This window comes from Cololabis saira, chromosome 11 (assembly GCF_033807715.1).
Source record: "Cololabis saira isolate AMF1-May2022 chromosome 11, fColSai1.1, whole genome shotgun sequence".
Lineage (NCBI taxonomy): Eukaryota > Metazoa > Chordata > Actinopteri > Beloniformes > Belonidae > Cololabis > Cololabis saira.
The window spans coordinates 27,091,784-27,110,171 of NC_084597.1; the positions used below are offsets into that span (position 1 = coordinate 27,091,784).

The 18,388-nt window shown below is 40.2% G+C and overlaps 2 protein-coding genes across 2 annotated transcripts; one reads left to right on the plus strand and one right to left on the minus strand.

The window, feature by feature from the left end:
• Positions 1-1,812: 1,812 nt before the first annotated feature.
• On the minus strand, positions 1,813-3,005 carry LOC133454452 (serine/arginine-rich splicing factor 4-like). The gene is made up of 2 exons (XM_061733183.1): positions 2,230-3,005; positions 1,813-1,816 (listed from the first exon to the last, which is right to left on the minus strand). The coding sequence occupies exons 1-2, from the start codon at positions 3,003-3,005 to the stop codon at positions 1,813-1,815; spliced, it is 780 nt and encodes a 259-aa protein (XP_061589167.1).
• Positions 3,006-9,442: 6,437 nt separating this feature from the next.
• Positions 9,443-17,848, plus strand: loxa (lysyl oxidase a). Its single transcript, XM_061734250.1, has 7 exons — positions 9,443-10,272; positions 11,135-11,243; positions 11,932-12,069; positions 13,231-13,387; positions 16,914-17,009; positions 17,182-17,297; positions 17,397-17,848. The coding sequence occupies exons 1-7, from the start codon at positions 9,660-9,662 to the stop codon at positions 17,401-17,403; spliced, it is 1,236 nt and encodes a 411-aa protein (XP_061590234.1). The 5' UTR covers positions 9,443-9,659; the 3' UTR covers positions 17,404-17,848.
• Positions 17,849-18,388: the final 540 nt, after the last annotated feature.

Below are 18,388 nucleotides of genomic sequence, written 5' to 3' on the forward strand. Positions count from 1 at the left end.
TTTGGTCATATATGTAATTGTTCTTTTTTGAGGAAACATTAAGAAGCTTGCAGGCCTTAAAACACCACCTCAACCATAAAATATGGAGGTGGCAGCATCATGATGTGGGGCTTCTTTGCTGAACTTTACAGAATAGGCAGGATATTTCAGTGGGACAATTCTATGGACACATTTTCTATGCACACATTGAAGCTACTTCTCAAACCATCAGCCAAAACATTAAAACCTAGGCATGGATGGGTCTTCCATAGGTACTATGACCCACCAGTGAAGGTACTGGCATGGCCGTCACAAACCTCTGGCCTCAGTCCCACAGAAAACTTGTAAATGACACTGAAAACACATGTGAGTGCAAAAAGGCCATATACTTGATTAATCTCCACCAGTTCTGTCAGTAGAAATGGATCAAGATTCCAGCAAGAAAGTGGGATAAGCTTTTAGCCGGGTTCCCAAAACATCTGAGCCAAATTAAACAAGTTAAATGTAATTCTGGCAAATACCAGTTAAGTGTATTTAAATGTCTGCTTTTGAAAAAAGTAATTAAACAAATTCCATCTTATTATTCTGACATTTTACATTTTCCAAAAATGAGAATCCTATGTGTATTTTTCTGAAATATATATGGGAATTCTAGTTTCAACTTAATACAGTTTTTTAGAGCTTGTCTAAAAGGACCCTTTCCAAACTATCTCTAAAGTGGAATGGCATTTTTGCATCTTGAGGCTTAAATGTATTCATTTTGATGTATAGGTCCCTTGTGACAGGATTAGAATTTTTAGCCGTTTCACTATTACGGGATATTCCAACCTTTGTTGGAAGATTAGAATGCATATATACATGGCTTTTAGGTTATGCCCAACTTGGTATTAACCATTGATATATATGCTGACAAAGGGAAAAAATGGAAATTAATCACAAGATGTTTCATTGTCATCAGTGCTTTAAGTGGACAAAAATAAGTGCCGGTACTCCCCTTATTCAACTGATGTCAGGTAAATTAGGCGGTGAATTATGCTTCTGCGTCACACCAACGCAGACCACACGCCGCAGCCGTGACGCCGTTGTGAACCCTTCGGACTTCTCCGTCTCTCCATTTGGTCGCGGTGCAATACCCCCCGCGACCGCTAGTTAGCAATCTTTTTCTGAATGGTTTATCCGACTTTTTCCAGTCACACTGAATCAAAGAGATAAGGACAACTATTGTGCAAAAAACCAAAACAAAAAAAATCACACATAAACGAAGAAAAGAGCCCTGAAAGTTCACGACTGCTTCAAACCGGAAACCGGAAATGCGTTGCTCAAACTCAAACTCAAACTTTATTTATTATTATTATTATTTAGCACCAAATCATACAATATAATTGCAACACATGGTGCTTTACATGCAGATGTTACGGCCCCTAACAGGCTCAATAAAGAGGTCGAACATAACTACCAAAAGTCAAGTAGTTGCGTTATAAAAAAAATTAGTTTATTCATAAACAAACAAAAATGAACTCCAAATCACAAAACAACCATTCCTAACAAATGATGATGAGCCAGCAAAAGAAACAAAGGAAGGGAAAGAGACACAGACCAACCCACAAAGGGCCGTCAGATCTGGGCTCTTCCCTCTACCCTAACCAAGTAAACAACCAACTAAACCTATCAGAAACAAAACCGGAAAAAAACATGACAACTGGACCCATCAGAATTAAAGTAGAAATTATAACAAACAACACAGGCTGCTGCTGCTGCCGGATGGTGGCAGAGAGAGTGAACCAGGCTCCAACCTCCTAATTTTAAAGCCTCCCCCAATCAGCCTGACTGAGTTCACCTGTGGGGGAAAAACACACAGATGGTTAACATCACTTATGACCAACAGGGGGGGGAGGATGTAACACCCCCACCCTAAGTTACTGAACAATGCATTCTGAAAGAAACAAAAAATTAACAAAATTACCAAAACATTCAGAATACATTGTTCAGGAAACAAATTGTCACAGACGCGACAATGCGTCAGCCAAAACATTATCCCTGCCACGGACATGTTTGACCTCCACATTAAAGGCCTGCAGTCTCAAACTCCAGCTCATCAAACGCCTATTTTTATTCCGCATTCTGTGCAGAAAGACGAGGGGATTATGATCGGTATATACCACCACAGGAACACTGGTTGAGCCCACATAAACCTCAAAATGTTCTAACGCCATCACAAGCGCCAATGCTTCTTTTTCCATGGTTGAATACCATTTCTGATGGCGATCAAGCTTCTTTGAAAAATAAGACACTGAGTGCTCCACTCCATCAGCACCCTCCTGCAAAAGAACAGCGCCCACCCCAGTGTCACTCGCATCTACCGCTAACTTAAAAGGCTGATCGTCTGTCTTGGAGACAGATTTCCTGGAGCGATCCTTGACCTCCGATCTGGAGCGAGACCTGGAGCGAGAACGGGAGTGGGATCTGGACCTGGAGCGGGACTGGGAGTCCCTCTTGCCCTTCTTCCCGTCTTTCTTGCTCTTTGGGCTGCGGCTCCTGCTGTGGTCGTCATCCTTCTGGGCGCCGTTGCTGCGCTCCTCTTCCTCCTTCTTGCTCTTGCTCTTACTCTTCTTGCTGTGAGAGCGGCTGCGACTGCTGCTGTCACTGCGGCTCTTGTGGGACCTGCGACCCCTGGAGCGAGACCTGGAGCGGCTGCGAGAGTAAGAGCGGCGGCGCTTGGCGCCGGGCCGGTCCTCGATGAGCCGGATCTTTCTGCCGTTGACCTCAGTGCCGTCGAGTTTCTCCAGAGCTCTCTTCATGTCGGAGTACTGCCTGAACTCGATCACGCCCTCGTTCCTGCGGCCTCTGTCTCTTCCTCCCCAGCGTCCATATCCACTCCTCCCACCATAGCCTCCATCTCGCCGGGGCCCCTTCGTGTGCTCCACTATCACCCTCTCAGCAGACTCCGGAACACACAAGTGAGCCTCACCAGGATCACAAAGAAAACTGTCACTTAAGTCCACATCTTCCTCCTCATCTTTATACATAGAGCGAGTAACAGCACAAGATGTGAAAACCTTGGGAAACTTCTGAGCCAGCTCATCTGGAGACTGCCTAACCGGGATCGGCGTCACTTCAGGTGTAACCAGAACCTTTCCACCAGCCAAATCGTTCCCCATTAAAAAAGAAACCCCCTTAATCGGGAAACTAGAACACACCCCCACAACCACTTCCCCTGAAAAAAGATCTGACTCAACCGAGATCCTATGCAAAGGCACGTCTATGCCCTGCATGCCAAACCCCAACACTGGAACATCAGAACCCACAGCAGAGTCATCACTCAATGGCAAAACTCCCTCCAGAATAAAAGACTGGGAGGCAGCCGTGTCCCGTAGCATCGTCACAGAAACTCCAAAACTGTTACCAGGCAAGGAAACAACCCCAGCCATGACAAACGGTGCAAAATCTGCCAGCTCACTGGACCTTTCAGCCACCACAGTTTCGTCTATGATTTTATCGAGTTTATTTACCAAAGCTACCGATATTGTATTTCGCCTTTTCAAAACAGGACAGCCTGCCACAATATGTCCCATTTTCTTACAGTAAAAACACATCACATTATCCTTGTCCTTCAAATCCTTATCAGCATCTAATGAACCTGAACTGCCACCCTGAGACACACCAGCCAGACTTTTAGCATTATCCCTGCCTTCATCATTTGTAGCAAAACGGGAAGATCTTGAAGGGAATCGAACCGGGATCTCACCGCCGAAGGACGGGCGCGCTGACCAGTCAGCCAAAGGAACATCCCTCCCATTATCATTTAAGGTGTCAAAATGCCTATTAGTATAACTGAAAGGACGATCCACAAAAACAGCCTTGTGAGAAAGGACATACTCGTCGACCAACACAGCAGCTTTAAAAACATCACTCACTTTGTGTTCACTCAAGTAAGTTGACACTCTCTCTGGGAGACAGTTTTTAAAATCCTCCATTAATATCAACTGTTTAAGTTGCTCAAAATTGTCAACCCTGTTAGATGTACACCAGCGATCAAAAAGAGCCTCCTTCTCCCCAGCAAATTCAACATAAGTCTGAAGATCCTGCTTTTTTAACCTTCGAAACTTTTGACGGTACGCTTCTGGCACCAGCTCGTACGCTCTAAGCACAGCAGCTTTTACTTCGTCAAAATCTCTACTGTCTTCCGTCGGGAGTGATGCGTAAACTCTCTGTGCTTTACCACTGAGGACACACTGTAACAACAACGTCCACACATTTTTCGGCCACTTCAGTGCAGAAGCCACCCGCTCAAACAAGATGAAATACTGGTCAACATCTTTTTCATCAAAAGGAGGGACTAAGCAGATGTTTTTACTAACATCAAAATCTGTGGACCTTGCAGAACCCTGAGAAGAAACACCAAGCTCTATTTCACGCATGCGAATTGTCGTCTGCTGTTCAATCCTTTTCATTTCAATATCATACATCATTTCCTTTTCTTTCAAAGCCAAACGCTGTAACTCAACATCCAGTTCTTTAAGTCTTACTGCCTCATCAGTCTGACCAAACCGCTCAGGAGACTTTGGAGCCTTCTGTAACTGCGGCAAAACACCTTTATCAATCAAGGCAGTGTATAACTCCGCCTTGATAGTTTGTTTCCTAGATTGTTTGGAAGCAGGTACCTCATAGTGGTCAGCAATTAACAGCAGACTATCCTTAGTACACTGATGGAACACCTCTAAGGTAGGAGATTCAACAAACTGTTCCAACTCAAACTCCATCTTCAAGAGAGCAAAACTACAACCACACACACACACTACTGCAACCAGCCTTAAACAGCAAACTACTGACTTACAAATTACTGCATACCAAATCACAAGTTGCAGTCAAATCACAAGCATTTCCAAAAACCAACAAAACTGTGTACACAAAGTTACCAACACACAAAAGGCAACACACAGTACAAACGCCCAAAAGCACACCTACCTACCTAAGACATCCAGCTTAACACAGGCCTACTGCCACTAAGCCACCAAATCTGGATGCCACATAAACCACACTGAAAACTTTAAAAGTCTTCAGAAAGTTTGGACGAGCCCCCAAATTATGTTACGGCCCCTAACAGGCTCAATAAAGAGGTCGAACATAACTACCAAAAGTCAAGTAGTTGCGTTATAAAAAAAATTAGTTTATTCATAAACAAACAAAAATGAACTCCAAATCACAAAACAACCATTCCTAACAAATGATGATGAGCCAGCAAAAGAAACAAAGGAAGGGAAAGAGACACAGACCAACCCACAAAGGGCCGTCAGATCTGGGCTCTTCCCTCTACCCTAACCAAGTAAACAACCAACTAAACCTATCAGAAACAAAACCGGAAAAAAACATGACAACTGGACCCATCAGAATTAAAGTAGAAATTATAACAAACAACACAGGCTGCTGCTGCTGCCGGATGGTGGCAGAGAGAGTGAACCAGGCTCCAACCTCCTAATTTTAAAGCCTCCCCCAATCAGCCTGACTGAGTTCACCTGTGGGGGAAAAACACACAGATGGTTAACATCACTTATGACCAACAGGGGGGGGAGGATGTAACAGCAGAATAAAATAACAATCAAAAACACAATTGGTTGCTACCGAGCGAACCAATCACAGCCCTCTCGGTCTGCGTGTGGTCTGCGTCTCCTCGACGTTAGTTACAATTTTCGGGAGGTGCACGTCAGTGACGCCGCAGGTGACGTCTCACGAGGGGCAGTCGCGTTGCGACGCCACTGTAGCCAAATCACGAGGAGAGAACAGAGTACTGTGAGCTCATGAGAAGTCCCGGTACGCCGTAAAAAGTCCCGGTACCCCAGAGGCTAATATTGAGAAGTGGGGGTACTCCGTACCGCTGCCTACCGGCCCACTTAAAGCACTGATTGTCATTCAAAACTGCTTTGATCTGCATCTTTTTAGGTCCCTGATGAAGGTTTGACACTCATTACCTTCCAATAATAGATCTAGAGTTGATTTCAGTCAGGAATCTACCTTCAAGTTGAGTTTTAAAAGTATAGAAAAAAAGGGTGTTACATGAAACCAATCATAGAAAAATAGGCTTTTATGACATTTGCATGTGGGACAGCACTGTTGCCTCACAGCAAGAAGGTTCCCAGTTCGACTCCCTTGCCAGGCGGGGGTCTTTATGTGTGGAGTTTGCATTTTCTCCCCATGCTTGCCTGGGTTCCGTCCGGGTACTCCGGCTTCCTCCCACAGTCCAAAAACATGCGTAGTAGGTTAATTGGTGATTCTAAATTGCTCGTAGGTGTGAGTGTGCATGTGTCTGGTTGTTTGTATCTATGTGGCCCTGCGATGGACTGGTGACCTGTCCAGGGTGAACCCCTACCTCTCGCCTGAAAAATTAGCTGGGATAGGCTCCAGCAGACCCCTGTGACCCTGCAAAGGATATAGCGAGTATAAAAAATGGATGGATGGATGGATGGACATTTGCATGTTTGCATTTAGAGAAAGATCCAAAGCTATTGCTAAAAGGTGTCACCTCTGTTAGCAGGCCCAGTGTTGGCAGACAATGTAACATCATAAAACCTCAAAAAGGCCCACATATAAAGCATAGTGATTAAACCAGCTTTGAGCCTTGAAAGTGAAATAGTAGAGACTGCCCCACCCTCATCTTTAGTGAGGCGCCCCTGAGCAAAGCTTTTAACACCTGGCTGCTCCAAAGGCAAATGCATCTACTCCTGGGTGGTTTCCAGGTATAAATATGGGTAAGTGTGACGGTGAACAAAGCATTCCTGAAGTACAAGGGGTGGGAAAAACATGCTTGAATAAAGGTTGGTACCATTTATTCATATTTTTAGATAATGAGACCCATTTAACTCCAAATGGGTGAAGCTATTGTCAGAAACCTGCTGCTGTTTAAGCACATAATTTCATTCACAGGCAAAACACCAAAAGTAATTAAATAAATCTGTGTACAGATGAGAGACATAGCAAAAAACAACAACAAAAAAACAACAACAAAAATACACCTGCAGCACTCAAATCTACCCCCTTGTATCAAATATATATAAGGACAGTGTGATTATAACTCAGGTGGTCTGTCATATTTACTCCTGCAGTTGTCAGTCACAGTAAAAGCTCCTTCCAGTTTCAGACCTTAGTGGTTTTATTTGTCTTTTTTAGTTCACTTCTATCAAACTCAATCATGAAGTGTTTTCTAACATCCATCCATCCATTTTCTATACCCTTTTTTATCAGGATCACGGGGGTCTGCTGGAGCCTATCCCAGCTCATTAAAGGTGAAAGGCAGGGGTTACACCCTGGACAGGTCACCAGTCCATCACAGAGCCACATATAGAGACAGACAACCAGACACACTCACACTCACACCTAAGGGCAATTAAGAATCATGAATTAACTTAACATGCATGTTTTGGACTGTGGGAGGAAGCCGGAGTACCTGGAGGGAACCCACGCAAGCACGGGAACATGCAAACTCCAACACTGGGCCCAGGGGTCGAACCAGGAACCCTCTTCCTGTGAGGCAACAGTTAGGGTTGCCACCCGTCCCGTAAAATACGGAATTGTCCTTTATTTGAGAAAAAAATGTTGCGGCCCGTATTGAACTAATACGGGCCGCAATTTTTCCCGTATTTTCATTAACGCCCCATACACACGTCTGTCACACACACATCTAAATTTAACAATAATGAACAAAATAAAACACAGAAAACATTAAGGCCAGCAAAATCTTTGATTGTGTAAATGAACTTTTACACCATATTCTAGTTGAATTATTGAAATAAATGAACTTTTACACCATATTCTAGTTGAATTATTGAAATAAATGAACTTTTACACCATATTCTAGTTGAATTATTGAAATAAATGAACTTTTACACCATATTCTAGTTGAATTATTGAAATAAATGAACTTTTACACCATATTCTAGTTGAATTATTGGAATAAATGAACTTTTACACCATATTCTAGTTGAATTATTGAAATAAATGAACTTTTACACCATTTTCTAGTTGAATTATTGAAATAAATTAACTTTTACACCATATTCTAGTTGAATTATTGAAATAAATTAACTTTTACACCATATTCTAGTTGAATTATTGAAATAAATTAACTTTTACACCATATTCTAGTTGAATTATTGAACTAAATTAACTTATACACCATATTCTAGTTGAATTATTGAACTAAATTAACTTATACACCATATTCTAGTTGAATTATTGAATTAAATTAACTTATACACCATATTCTTCACCTGTAGCTATATTTTACATCTTGGCTGATGTGGACATACGTAGCATAGGAGGTTATTTCAGTTACTAGTACGGTTGTCTGTCTATACAGTCATGCAAGTTCAATGCTATTAAAGCACTTTAAACTTTAAATCAAAGCGTTTTGTTTTTTTCATATAAAATAAACAGATTTTTATGCAGTTTAAAAGTTTTGGGGCTTTTTTTTGGCGCCTGTGCTGCTGAAATCGGGGCGTCCCTTATTTCTATTTCTGAAAGGTGGCAAACCTAGCAACAATGCTAACCACTAAGCCACGTGCCCCTCCTGTTTTCTAACAAATGAAGCACAATATTTTTTATCAGATATAAAGATATATATCCCATCATAGGTCTTTCAGGATAAAATAAACTTCACTGAGTTCACAGTCTTCGCTTTTAAGGCTTCTGACGTGAATAACTGTAAAATCCTCGTGACCTTCTCTTGTGGTTTGGCAGCAGTCACCCTGTGGTCCATTATAAAGATGCTAGAGACTTTCCTGGTTTTCTGAACAGAATAAAATGAAAACCTTGGATTAAGTTCCCCAACCTTTGCATTATATATCTGATGTTACCAGCAGGGCAGTGAAATGACTGGTTCAGCAGAAGACACACGCTGGGTCAGTAACACAGATATCCATTACTGCACAGCCTTAAAAAAGACTAATTATGACAGAGGAGGGCTCAGTGAAGTGGGGAGGTGGGAGGATTCCTGGAAAAGTAAAAGTATTGTAAACACATTGAAGAGTAATGTTCAGGCTTCTGGGTGAGTAAGTGCATATGGTTTCTGGCAGAGCGGGATGCATTTTGGGAGTCCATCTAGCCCTCAAAAGAACCTTTTTTTATATAATTTTGTTTTTGTTGCTTTGACAGGAAAAAGAAAAAGATGAAGATAGTGTGCAGTCCTTTACAGGAAAGTATCCATGATTCATACACTATCAGAAAGACTTCACCCAAAGTTTTCAGTTCAAAGTATGCTACATCTGCTCTCCGTGATGAAGAAAAATAAATTCTGCTCCTGGTTACAAACTTTTCTTTACCTTCTTATGGGTCAGACTGGGCAGTTATCAAACGCACTTGGCTGCCTGGTTATGACCACAGATCACAGTTGTTATATGAGCAGCGGCATCAGACTTGTATAACAGAAACTCAAACGCCAAATGCTGAACTCCTCCTCCTCCTCCTCCTCATCATCATCATCTCGCAGGGCGCATCTGCAGGCTGCAGGAACAGAGCAATATGACTTCACTTGGATACACTGAAACATAGTTTAACATTCTGGACATCCTTCTAATCGACATGAGGGATATTTCAATCTAATTTAAGCAGCATCTGCATCTTTGTCACATTTTCACATTCGTTGTAATAGAAACCAGCCAGCCTCATTCAATTGATTTCATCAATTGATCATGGGATTACGCGTATTTGGCGCTTGGCGTTACGCATTTAGGTGCATCTTATTTGTTTTTTTCCTACAAGTCGCCCAATCTCAGAGGAATCCAGGGGGGGCAGCGAAAAAAAATGAGCAGACGGGGGCTCTCCGACAGACGCTGCAGTGGTCTCACAACGGCAAGGTTTTCAGCATTTTAAGTCAGGGCTCAGAGTACCAGCCGCCGAGGCGGAGAGGCGCACCTCAGGAGCAAGTGCAGGCGCAGCCCGTCACCATCATCCGCGACACGCACGACAAACAGGACGCCCAGAGCCAGCCGGTGGTCGAGCAGCAACACCAGGCTCCCGCCAGCCTTCCTCCGCTGCTCCAAAGGCTAGTGAGAGGGCAAGAGCACCTCCAACAGCCTCACCATGGACGTGCCGACCAGGGGAGCCTTAAAGCCAACGAGACGCAGGAGAAGGTCTCTGTCAGTCCGCCTCTGCCCAGGAGAGAGGACATGATGGTCGGCGACGATCCATACGACCCATACAAATCAATCGACACTGATAATCCTTATTACAATTACCATGATGTTTATGAAAGACCAAGACCCAGATCACGGCCAGGATATGGCACAAGGTATCATCAGTACGGTAAGAGTCAGGACAGTACTTTCAAAACAACATTTGAATTTAATAAATGGGTATAAATTAGTCAAAAAGTGACATGCATGATTGAATAATCAAATAAACATAATTTATGATTTATACATATATTTACTCATTTATTTAATAATGCATTATTATCAGTACTCGAGTTGTAAAAAAAAAGTCAGGGGGGATGGTGGATTTTATCATATGGGGACAGATAATTTGTGCTGATTACAAATAATATAATATATTACAAATAATAGCACTGACCAAAACACCTGCAGAAATATTGCAGGAATGACATAGCAGCAGTTTTCTGAACTTATCAATATGCCTCTGTCCTTCACAGGATAAGTCAAATTTAGTTTCTAGTTAAAATGTCTAATTTTAGTAAAAAACATCTTATTACACTTAAAACAAGACTCATCACTGGAAAAAACAACAATTTTCACCTGTTTCAAGTAGATTTTCACTTGAAATAAGTAGAAAAATCTGCCAGTGGAACAAGATTTTTTTGCTTGTAATGAGAAGATAAATCTTGTCCCACTGGCAGATTTTCTACTTATTTCAAGTGAAAATTTACTTGAAACACATGAAAATTGGCAAATAAGTTATTTTTCTGGTGATGACTGTAAATGTTGAAATAGCAGTAAAACCACATTCATTGATGAAATGACATAAGGGATGGAAAGGGGGGGTGGCAGTTTTACAAGGGGGATGATTTGGACCGTTTTTATTTCAGGGGGGATGCCATCCCCCCTTATCCCCCCTCAACTCGAGTACTGATTATTATTCATATTCATTTGACCATTTTAATGTTCTTATTTAATTTGACCTATTACTATTATTATGGTGTGGGTTGCAGGTCTGCCTGATCTTGTCCCTGACCCATACTACATTCAAGCCTCTGCCTATGCCCAAAGAGTGCCCATGTACAACTTGAGATGTGCAGCTGAGGAAAACTGTTTGTCAAGGTAGACTTCTGATCCACGGGGGTGGGGTGGGGGGGTTGCAGCTATGCCTTAGCTCTGCCCTGCACCATAGCAACCATATACGTGGTTGTGGCTGCCTAGTGGAAGCAGTGAAATGAGGTAAAATTAAGTGAATCCTGCCACTGATGGAGGAGAAGGAAAGGGGTGGGATGGTGGATTTTCTGTAAAAGTTTAATCATAGCTTGCCCTGGGAGAGGAAGCCCGGATGGTAAACACATTATCGAAGACTAACCCAAACAACCGCGTGCCTCCAAAAGATTTTTTCCACCCATCATTTATGCACAGACTGGCTTCACTCAGACTCTGGAAGTCTGCTCCATTCAGAAGAGGGGATGAAGCAGGAAAAACATCCTCAGTGACGTCACTGTGTCCACTTTTTACGGTGTGTGTGTGTATGTGTTTCTATTGAAATCACTTTTTTTAATTATTTTTTTAATTTACTTTTTTTTTCCGATCAATGCCTAAAATCCAGACACCAGGGCCTCCAACATTTTTTCTTTTTAGTCATTAATACATAGATGGGAATTACTCAGACGTTTAAAGTCTGCTCCATTCATTAGAGGGGATAAAGCAGAAAAAATCATCCTGTCAGTATGTCCACATGACTTTGTGTGTGCGTGTGTGTGTGTGTATTTTCACCTGAAATAGCATCTGTTTTCTTTGCTTGCAGCTCAGCCTACACATCACATGTGAGAGACTATGACACCCGTATGCTCCTGAGGTTTCCTCAGAAAGTCAAGAACCAGGGCACAGCTGACTTCCTTCCCAGCAGGCCACGCTACTCCTGGGAGTGGCACAGCTGCCACCAGTGAGTATAATGCCATGTCAGTGGCGTCCACCACATCATCACACAGCCTTGCTGTGACCTCAGTCCTCTGCTGTCTGGAGTGATTGTGGGCGCTGCACACTTTCTTTTATGGCTTTGTTAATCACCCCTATAGACTGTTCTCAACATTACATTGTATCTTGTTTATCTTTCTTTTTTTTTCTTTTTTTTGCACACACTCTGGTATTAATATGTGCTTGCATTTTTATCAGTTAAAAAGTGTTAAACGGTTTAATTACATGCACAAAGACAGAAGAAAAGTAATCAAAGCAGGGAATTTAAAAATCTGATCTTACAGTTTAATGATTTAAAAAAAACTGGTGTTGCAAAGTTAGTAACCATTAGTAACTATAGTAACTATCTATCAGATAAAGTTTAACTGAAAGTTACACTAAATATATCAGAAAATAATACAGTATGTACAGACTTAACAATGCTGATGACTAAATTTTAAAGAGACAGTATGTATGGCACCCCCTGTTGAACAGCAGTAGAGTTACTTTAAGCTGTTTTTTTTTTTTTAATTTTCTGAGCTTTGGTATGAATAGCATCTTAAGAAATGTTTTATTTATAGCTTTCAGCATTCGAAACATTATTTTCTGTTCAGTTTACAACTATAAAAGCACATGTGGTCAGACACAAATGTTTGATAAGTGTAAAGAACAAGAAAAAGAAAGAAATCTGCCACTTTTGCCATACCACCCTTGAGCTTATGGAAAAGGGCCTCTTCTTTTCTTTTTTTTTCTTTAAACTACCTCAGTCCATAGTTATGTTGTGAAGTGAGCAATCCGCAGGGCTGCTTTCCAAGATGGAGTGTTCTTGGAAAAGACTCAATAAACTGTTGATGTAGCCTGTATAGATTTATGTCAGTGTTTTAAAAGTCAGCTGCTGTTAAAATCCAGACTGTTTTTTTTTTCTTTTTTAAATCACAGAGTTAATCCACCTGCTGATACAAGTTGTTTCCACATAAGACATATGAGATACACAATAAATTCCTAAGATGTCTTCAGTTACATTGCCTTGCAGTCATTTGATTCAAATATATTTAATTATTAGAGATCATTTAAATGATATAGTGCTTTGCGGTTGCAGAAAGAGGTTTGTTCTGTTGTGTGACTTTTCTATTTTTCTGTTGGTGCACAGGCATTTCCATAGCATGGATGAGTTCAGCCACTATGATCTGCTGGATGCCACCACTCAACACTCAGTGGCTGAGGGCCACAAGGCCAGCTTCTGCTTGGAGGACACCTCTTGTGACTATGGATACTACAGGAGATATGCATGCACCTCACATACCCAGGTTTCAAAGATGAAAATATATTTTCAGATGTTATTATTGACTTTAGAGTCACTTTCTATAAAGAGAACTGGAAAAATGCTCTGTGATATCACCCATATTTTTTCTGAAGAATTGTTTTGAGGGAAGTTTTTGAGGTAATCCTTCTATCAGATGGGCCTATTGGAATATCTGAAACAAGGACTGCTGGGGCGCCATCCATTGCTAGCCTAGCCTCAGTCCTGATGGCTCAGGCAGTGCACCTGACGTAGTAGCATTCAGACACTTCTAGCCCAACCTGGAAGAGTCAGAGGGCAAAGGTGGCTCATCGGGAGAGGGCAACAGTCCAGCCAGTCAGTATGTCACTCACAGCAGAAGGTTGTCAGCTTGGCCGAAGGCAACAGTTTTAAGGTGGCCAACCAAGAGCCAGTTACAGACGTCTGTTAGTACAATTAAGAACATAACAGGCTGTGTTGTCTGTAAGCTAACAGTGATTATTCAATTCAATTCAGTTTTATTTATATAGCATTATATTACAAAACAACCGGTCCCTAGGCACTTTTCTAGAGACCCAGAACACGACCTGCGAGCAATTATTACATAAACAATTAAAGGTAAAAACTCCCCTAACTGGAGAAAAACCTTAAGGCAAACAGTGGCAAGAAAAACTCCCCTTTAGGATGGAAGAAATTTTGAGCAGGACCTGGATCATAAGGGGGGACCCTCCTGCCAAAGAGCAGCCAGGTAGAGAAGGAAAAGAGACCTAATAAAGAAACAATGAAAAACAGAGAGCAGAGAGGCCTAGATATATTGTCAAAGGTACTATAGACGAGATATATTAGTATTGCTTATTCGTGAGCAGGAGAACTAAGAGTTTTATGTGCATGTGACTGATACATGGTTAGTTGGTGCACTACAGAGACGACTATATAAACAGGCTTAGCGAGCAGACACTGAGGTGGTCAGAGGGTGGGACTGCAGGTCAGGATGTCAGCGGATATCCAACAGAGACATCTACTGTATACAGACAGATGGAAGCAAGCAGTGGGATGATCAGATAGTGGGACTGCAGGTCAGCATGCAGGTCTGGAAGTTCTGACCTGAAAACATATGCAGAAGAGAAAAGGAGGGACCAGACCAGCACAACAAACTACGAAAACAATGGAGCGGAATTATATTCATGAGATACTTCTCATTTATAACTGTTGATTGAGCTGAAGAAAAGGAAAGAGAAGGAGAGAAGAGTACCCACAAATGGGTACTACTGCAAAGTAATGCTGTGGTTCAATTCAATTCAATTCAATTGTGTTTATATAGTGTCTGTTACAACTCAAGGTGTCTCTAGGCGCTTTCCAGAGACCATGAACATGACTTCTTGACTTGATTCTGGATTATATTTCCCAAGGGCTGCAAATATAAACTGGCCATAACATATTGGCCCTAACACTGAACCCTGCTGGACACCATAGCATAACCTAATCTGTACTAAGGGAACCTCGTGAACATTAATAAAGGGAAATCTGTCAGATAGATATTATTTAAACCAACTGTGCTCACTTAGCTCTTAACTTACAGCTCAGACGGTAAGTTCCCTGAACATGCTTGGGTAGCTGAAGTGATAAAATCATACTGTTACATCATAGTGTAGCTGTCACTCAAAAAAAAACATGCCAATATCTCTGCATAAATGTGTGGCGTTACATAATTAAAACATTTACCTGATGAGGTACCCTGCCCATCAGTTGTCATGGAAGTGATATCAAGCTATTAGAGACCAAAATGTTTTCTTTCTTTTTTTTTTAAAATATGTCTATTGCTGTTAAGTTGGACATTTTAACATGCGAGTCTGACTCACATTTAATGGTCATTTCAGGAACTGCTTGTTCTTGGCCTTTCATGTTGATAAATGAATAGCAGGCCTGATGTAACCCCTTGATGCTGCATTTATTGATATTTTTCTATTTACAGTGAGTCACGTGACATGAATACCTGTATGTTAAAGGTGACATTTGGGATTATCAGTTCCTCTCAGCTCTCATCTGTGTTTTAAAATACCATGTTATACTCATTTACAGAGTCATTCTTTGAGTTTGCGGTTTCAGTGCTTTAATTTAGCTCCTGTATCTTTAATACCACTCCCAACAGGCCTAGATATTTGTGACTGGTCAGTTGATGTGTCCGAATTTTGGAGGCTTCTTTGTTTGAAATATGCAAACTATCCACAAGGCAGGTACAACTCTCTCTAAAACAGGATCCCTTTAGCTATAAACAAAAAAATTTACAAAAATGTGAGCTGGTCTTTGATATTTATTTGTGAACTCTCCGGGAGGCTTGTTTTCAATTTTGGCTTTTCCAGTTTTGTTAGGAAAATAAAATGTCAGGTATTGTGTTGACGGATTCCAGACGCTACCACATTTATCTAGTTTAGTTCTGCTGGCTAGAACAACAACAGGCAACAATGTCATGTGTTGATGATGTTTACCAACTTAAAACTCCTGTAAATTAATACACAGACAAACCACCTTCAACTGAGGAAACTTCATTTTCATAATAATAATAATAATAATAATAATAATAATAATAATTATTATTATTATTATTATTGTTCTATGACTGTGTTATGATATATATATATATATATATATATATATATATATATATATATATATATATATATATATATATATATATATATATGTATATAAATATTATTTGGAGCTTTGCAATATAGTAATAATGTAGGTTGGGTTTTTTTAAATACTGGATTGTAATCCTATAAGTCTGCCCAAATGAAGGTGAACATGTAATTGGGAAACAATACAATGGCGTAATTTAAAAAATATGTTTTACTTTTAATTGCTACAGGATTAATCAGCAACATCGGCTCCTTACCAGGACATGTTATTGATTTCACAATTTACACCAGTTATTTTTTATTCAGTTATTCAGTTATTATTTGATTATCAGGATTATTAATCTAACTACAATCTATGGTTTTGTCTACTGTTTAAATGTTCAGAATAAAGTGGGGATAGAGACTATACTTATTTAAAATTTTCTGGTTCTAAGATTTTAAGTAGGTAACTGTTTGAAAGGGAGAATGAAACCCACAAAAACAACTTCTTGGAAGAACAGATAGTTATTGTCTTTGAGCCAGCAGATTTACAGTTTCCTTTTGCAGGAGCCAGTGGTGATTGCGCTTTAATGAGCTTTGCCGTCTCTTTCACGATGATTCCACCTGTTTGGATTATTCTTCCAACAACTTCTACTGTTTTTCACTATTTTTCATAGTTACCCTCTCTCTCTCTCTCTCTCTCTCTCTCTCTCTCTCTCTCTCTCTCTCTCTCTCTCTCTCTCTCTCTCTCTCTCCCTCTCACGTGCTTCCAAAATCGAATAAACCAGATGACTCTTAAGTAATATTTTATCAGATGTTAATATTTGATATAATGTCAGCCTTTAGAGACTAAATGTTCTGTATTTAAAAGTGTGTTTCATCACAAGTTTTCTTATGTAATGTTTTGTGCGGACAACTGCTTTTTCCAATGTGTAGGGTCTAAGCCCGGGATGTTATGACACCTACAACGCAGACATCGACTGCCAGTGGATTGATATCACAGATGTGAAACCTGGCAACTACGTCCTAAAGGTTTGTTTCTAATACCAGATAACTTTCTCCTGAGTCATTCATCCCTGTCGACAGAGTTCAATTTCTGTGGAATAACAGTGTGTATTTGATGTTGTTTATTAGTCTTAATACTGTGTTATTGATGATCTTATTGATTCTCTTATTTTCTCATTTTACTGTTTGTTCTCTGCAGATCGCCGTAAATCCGTACTATCAGGTCCCAGAAACAGACTACAGTAACAATATTGTGCGTTGCGACGTCCGCTACACCGGCAACTATGCCTATGTGTCAGGTTGTCACATGTCAACGTAAGTATCATGTGTGAGTTGACCCAGGTGTCTTTCCTTTCCTTGTGTCGTCCATTCATTCTCATGTTATTTTTAATCAACTTTTTTTTTATTTTTCAGGTATTGAAAAGCGACACTGATCCACAGAAATTCTGCAGACTTTTTTTTCTCTAAATGACTCAGAATGGACTGCCGGGGAAGACGACTAGTTTAGAGTTTAAAATTCACAAAAAAAAAAAAATTATATAGAAACAGTTTATTATAGCACCAGATTGTACTGAATTTTTCTTTGCTTCTGTGCAAAAGCATTTTTATTCTCTTTGCTAAGAAGCATTTTCACAATATTTTAATTTCTTACATGTATTAAATTGTGCCGTATGCTTATCTCATACAAATTGTAAGATACTCAAAGAAGTAAATGAATGAAATTGTGTATTTAGAAAAATAACATAAATGGAAAAATGAACCTGTTGTCCAAAGGAAAAATGTTATATTTATATGTAAAAGCTGCAGGTTTCTGTCCTCAAAAGTTTTTGAAGAATCTTAAATGAATAAAATTTTGTGATATTGTTTCACAGTTTTATGATGTTTTATTCCAAAGTGCCATTTTCTTTTCTTACCTTTGCCATGCTTCTGATATATTTATGCTTCTCATATTACGCTGTGTCTTGTCTTTATTCAGCACAAAAACACACATTTTCCTGTAGCGAAATTTGTCTTCACACACTGGAAAAATATAAACTCAAATACAAGGGTTAAACAAAATATGGCTTCAAATTAGTGCACTTTTTTCATACACCTAATAAGATTACTTTTCCATGAATTCATTAAACATTTGGTGTAGAAAATGTCTGAAAATAGTTCAAGCCAGCCACTGTGTGACGGTGATAGATAGAGAAAAGTGTACACCAGTGAAGCAGCACTTCCAAAAGCCTTCAAGACTTAGTTTTACTTTTTACTTCCATTCCTATTTTTTTTAATCACTTCATCATCCATTTCTTATTTTTCATGAGAATGCAGTTTTGCACAGAACCATTTGGATAATGACAGGTTTTATGAAAAAGTATTGACTTTTAGCTTTAATCTAAGAGCTTCACTCTGTAGGAATTACA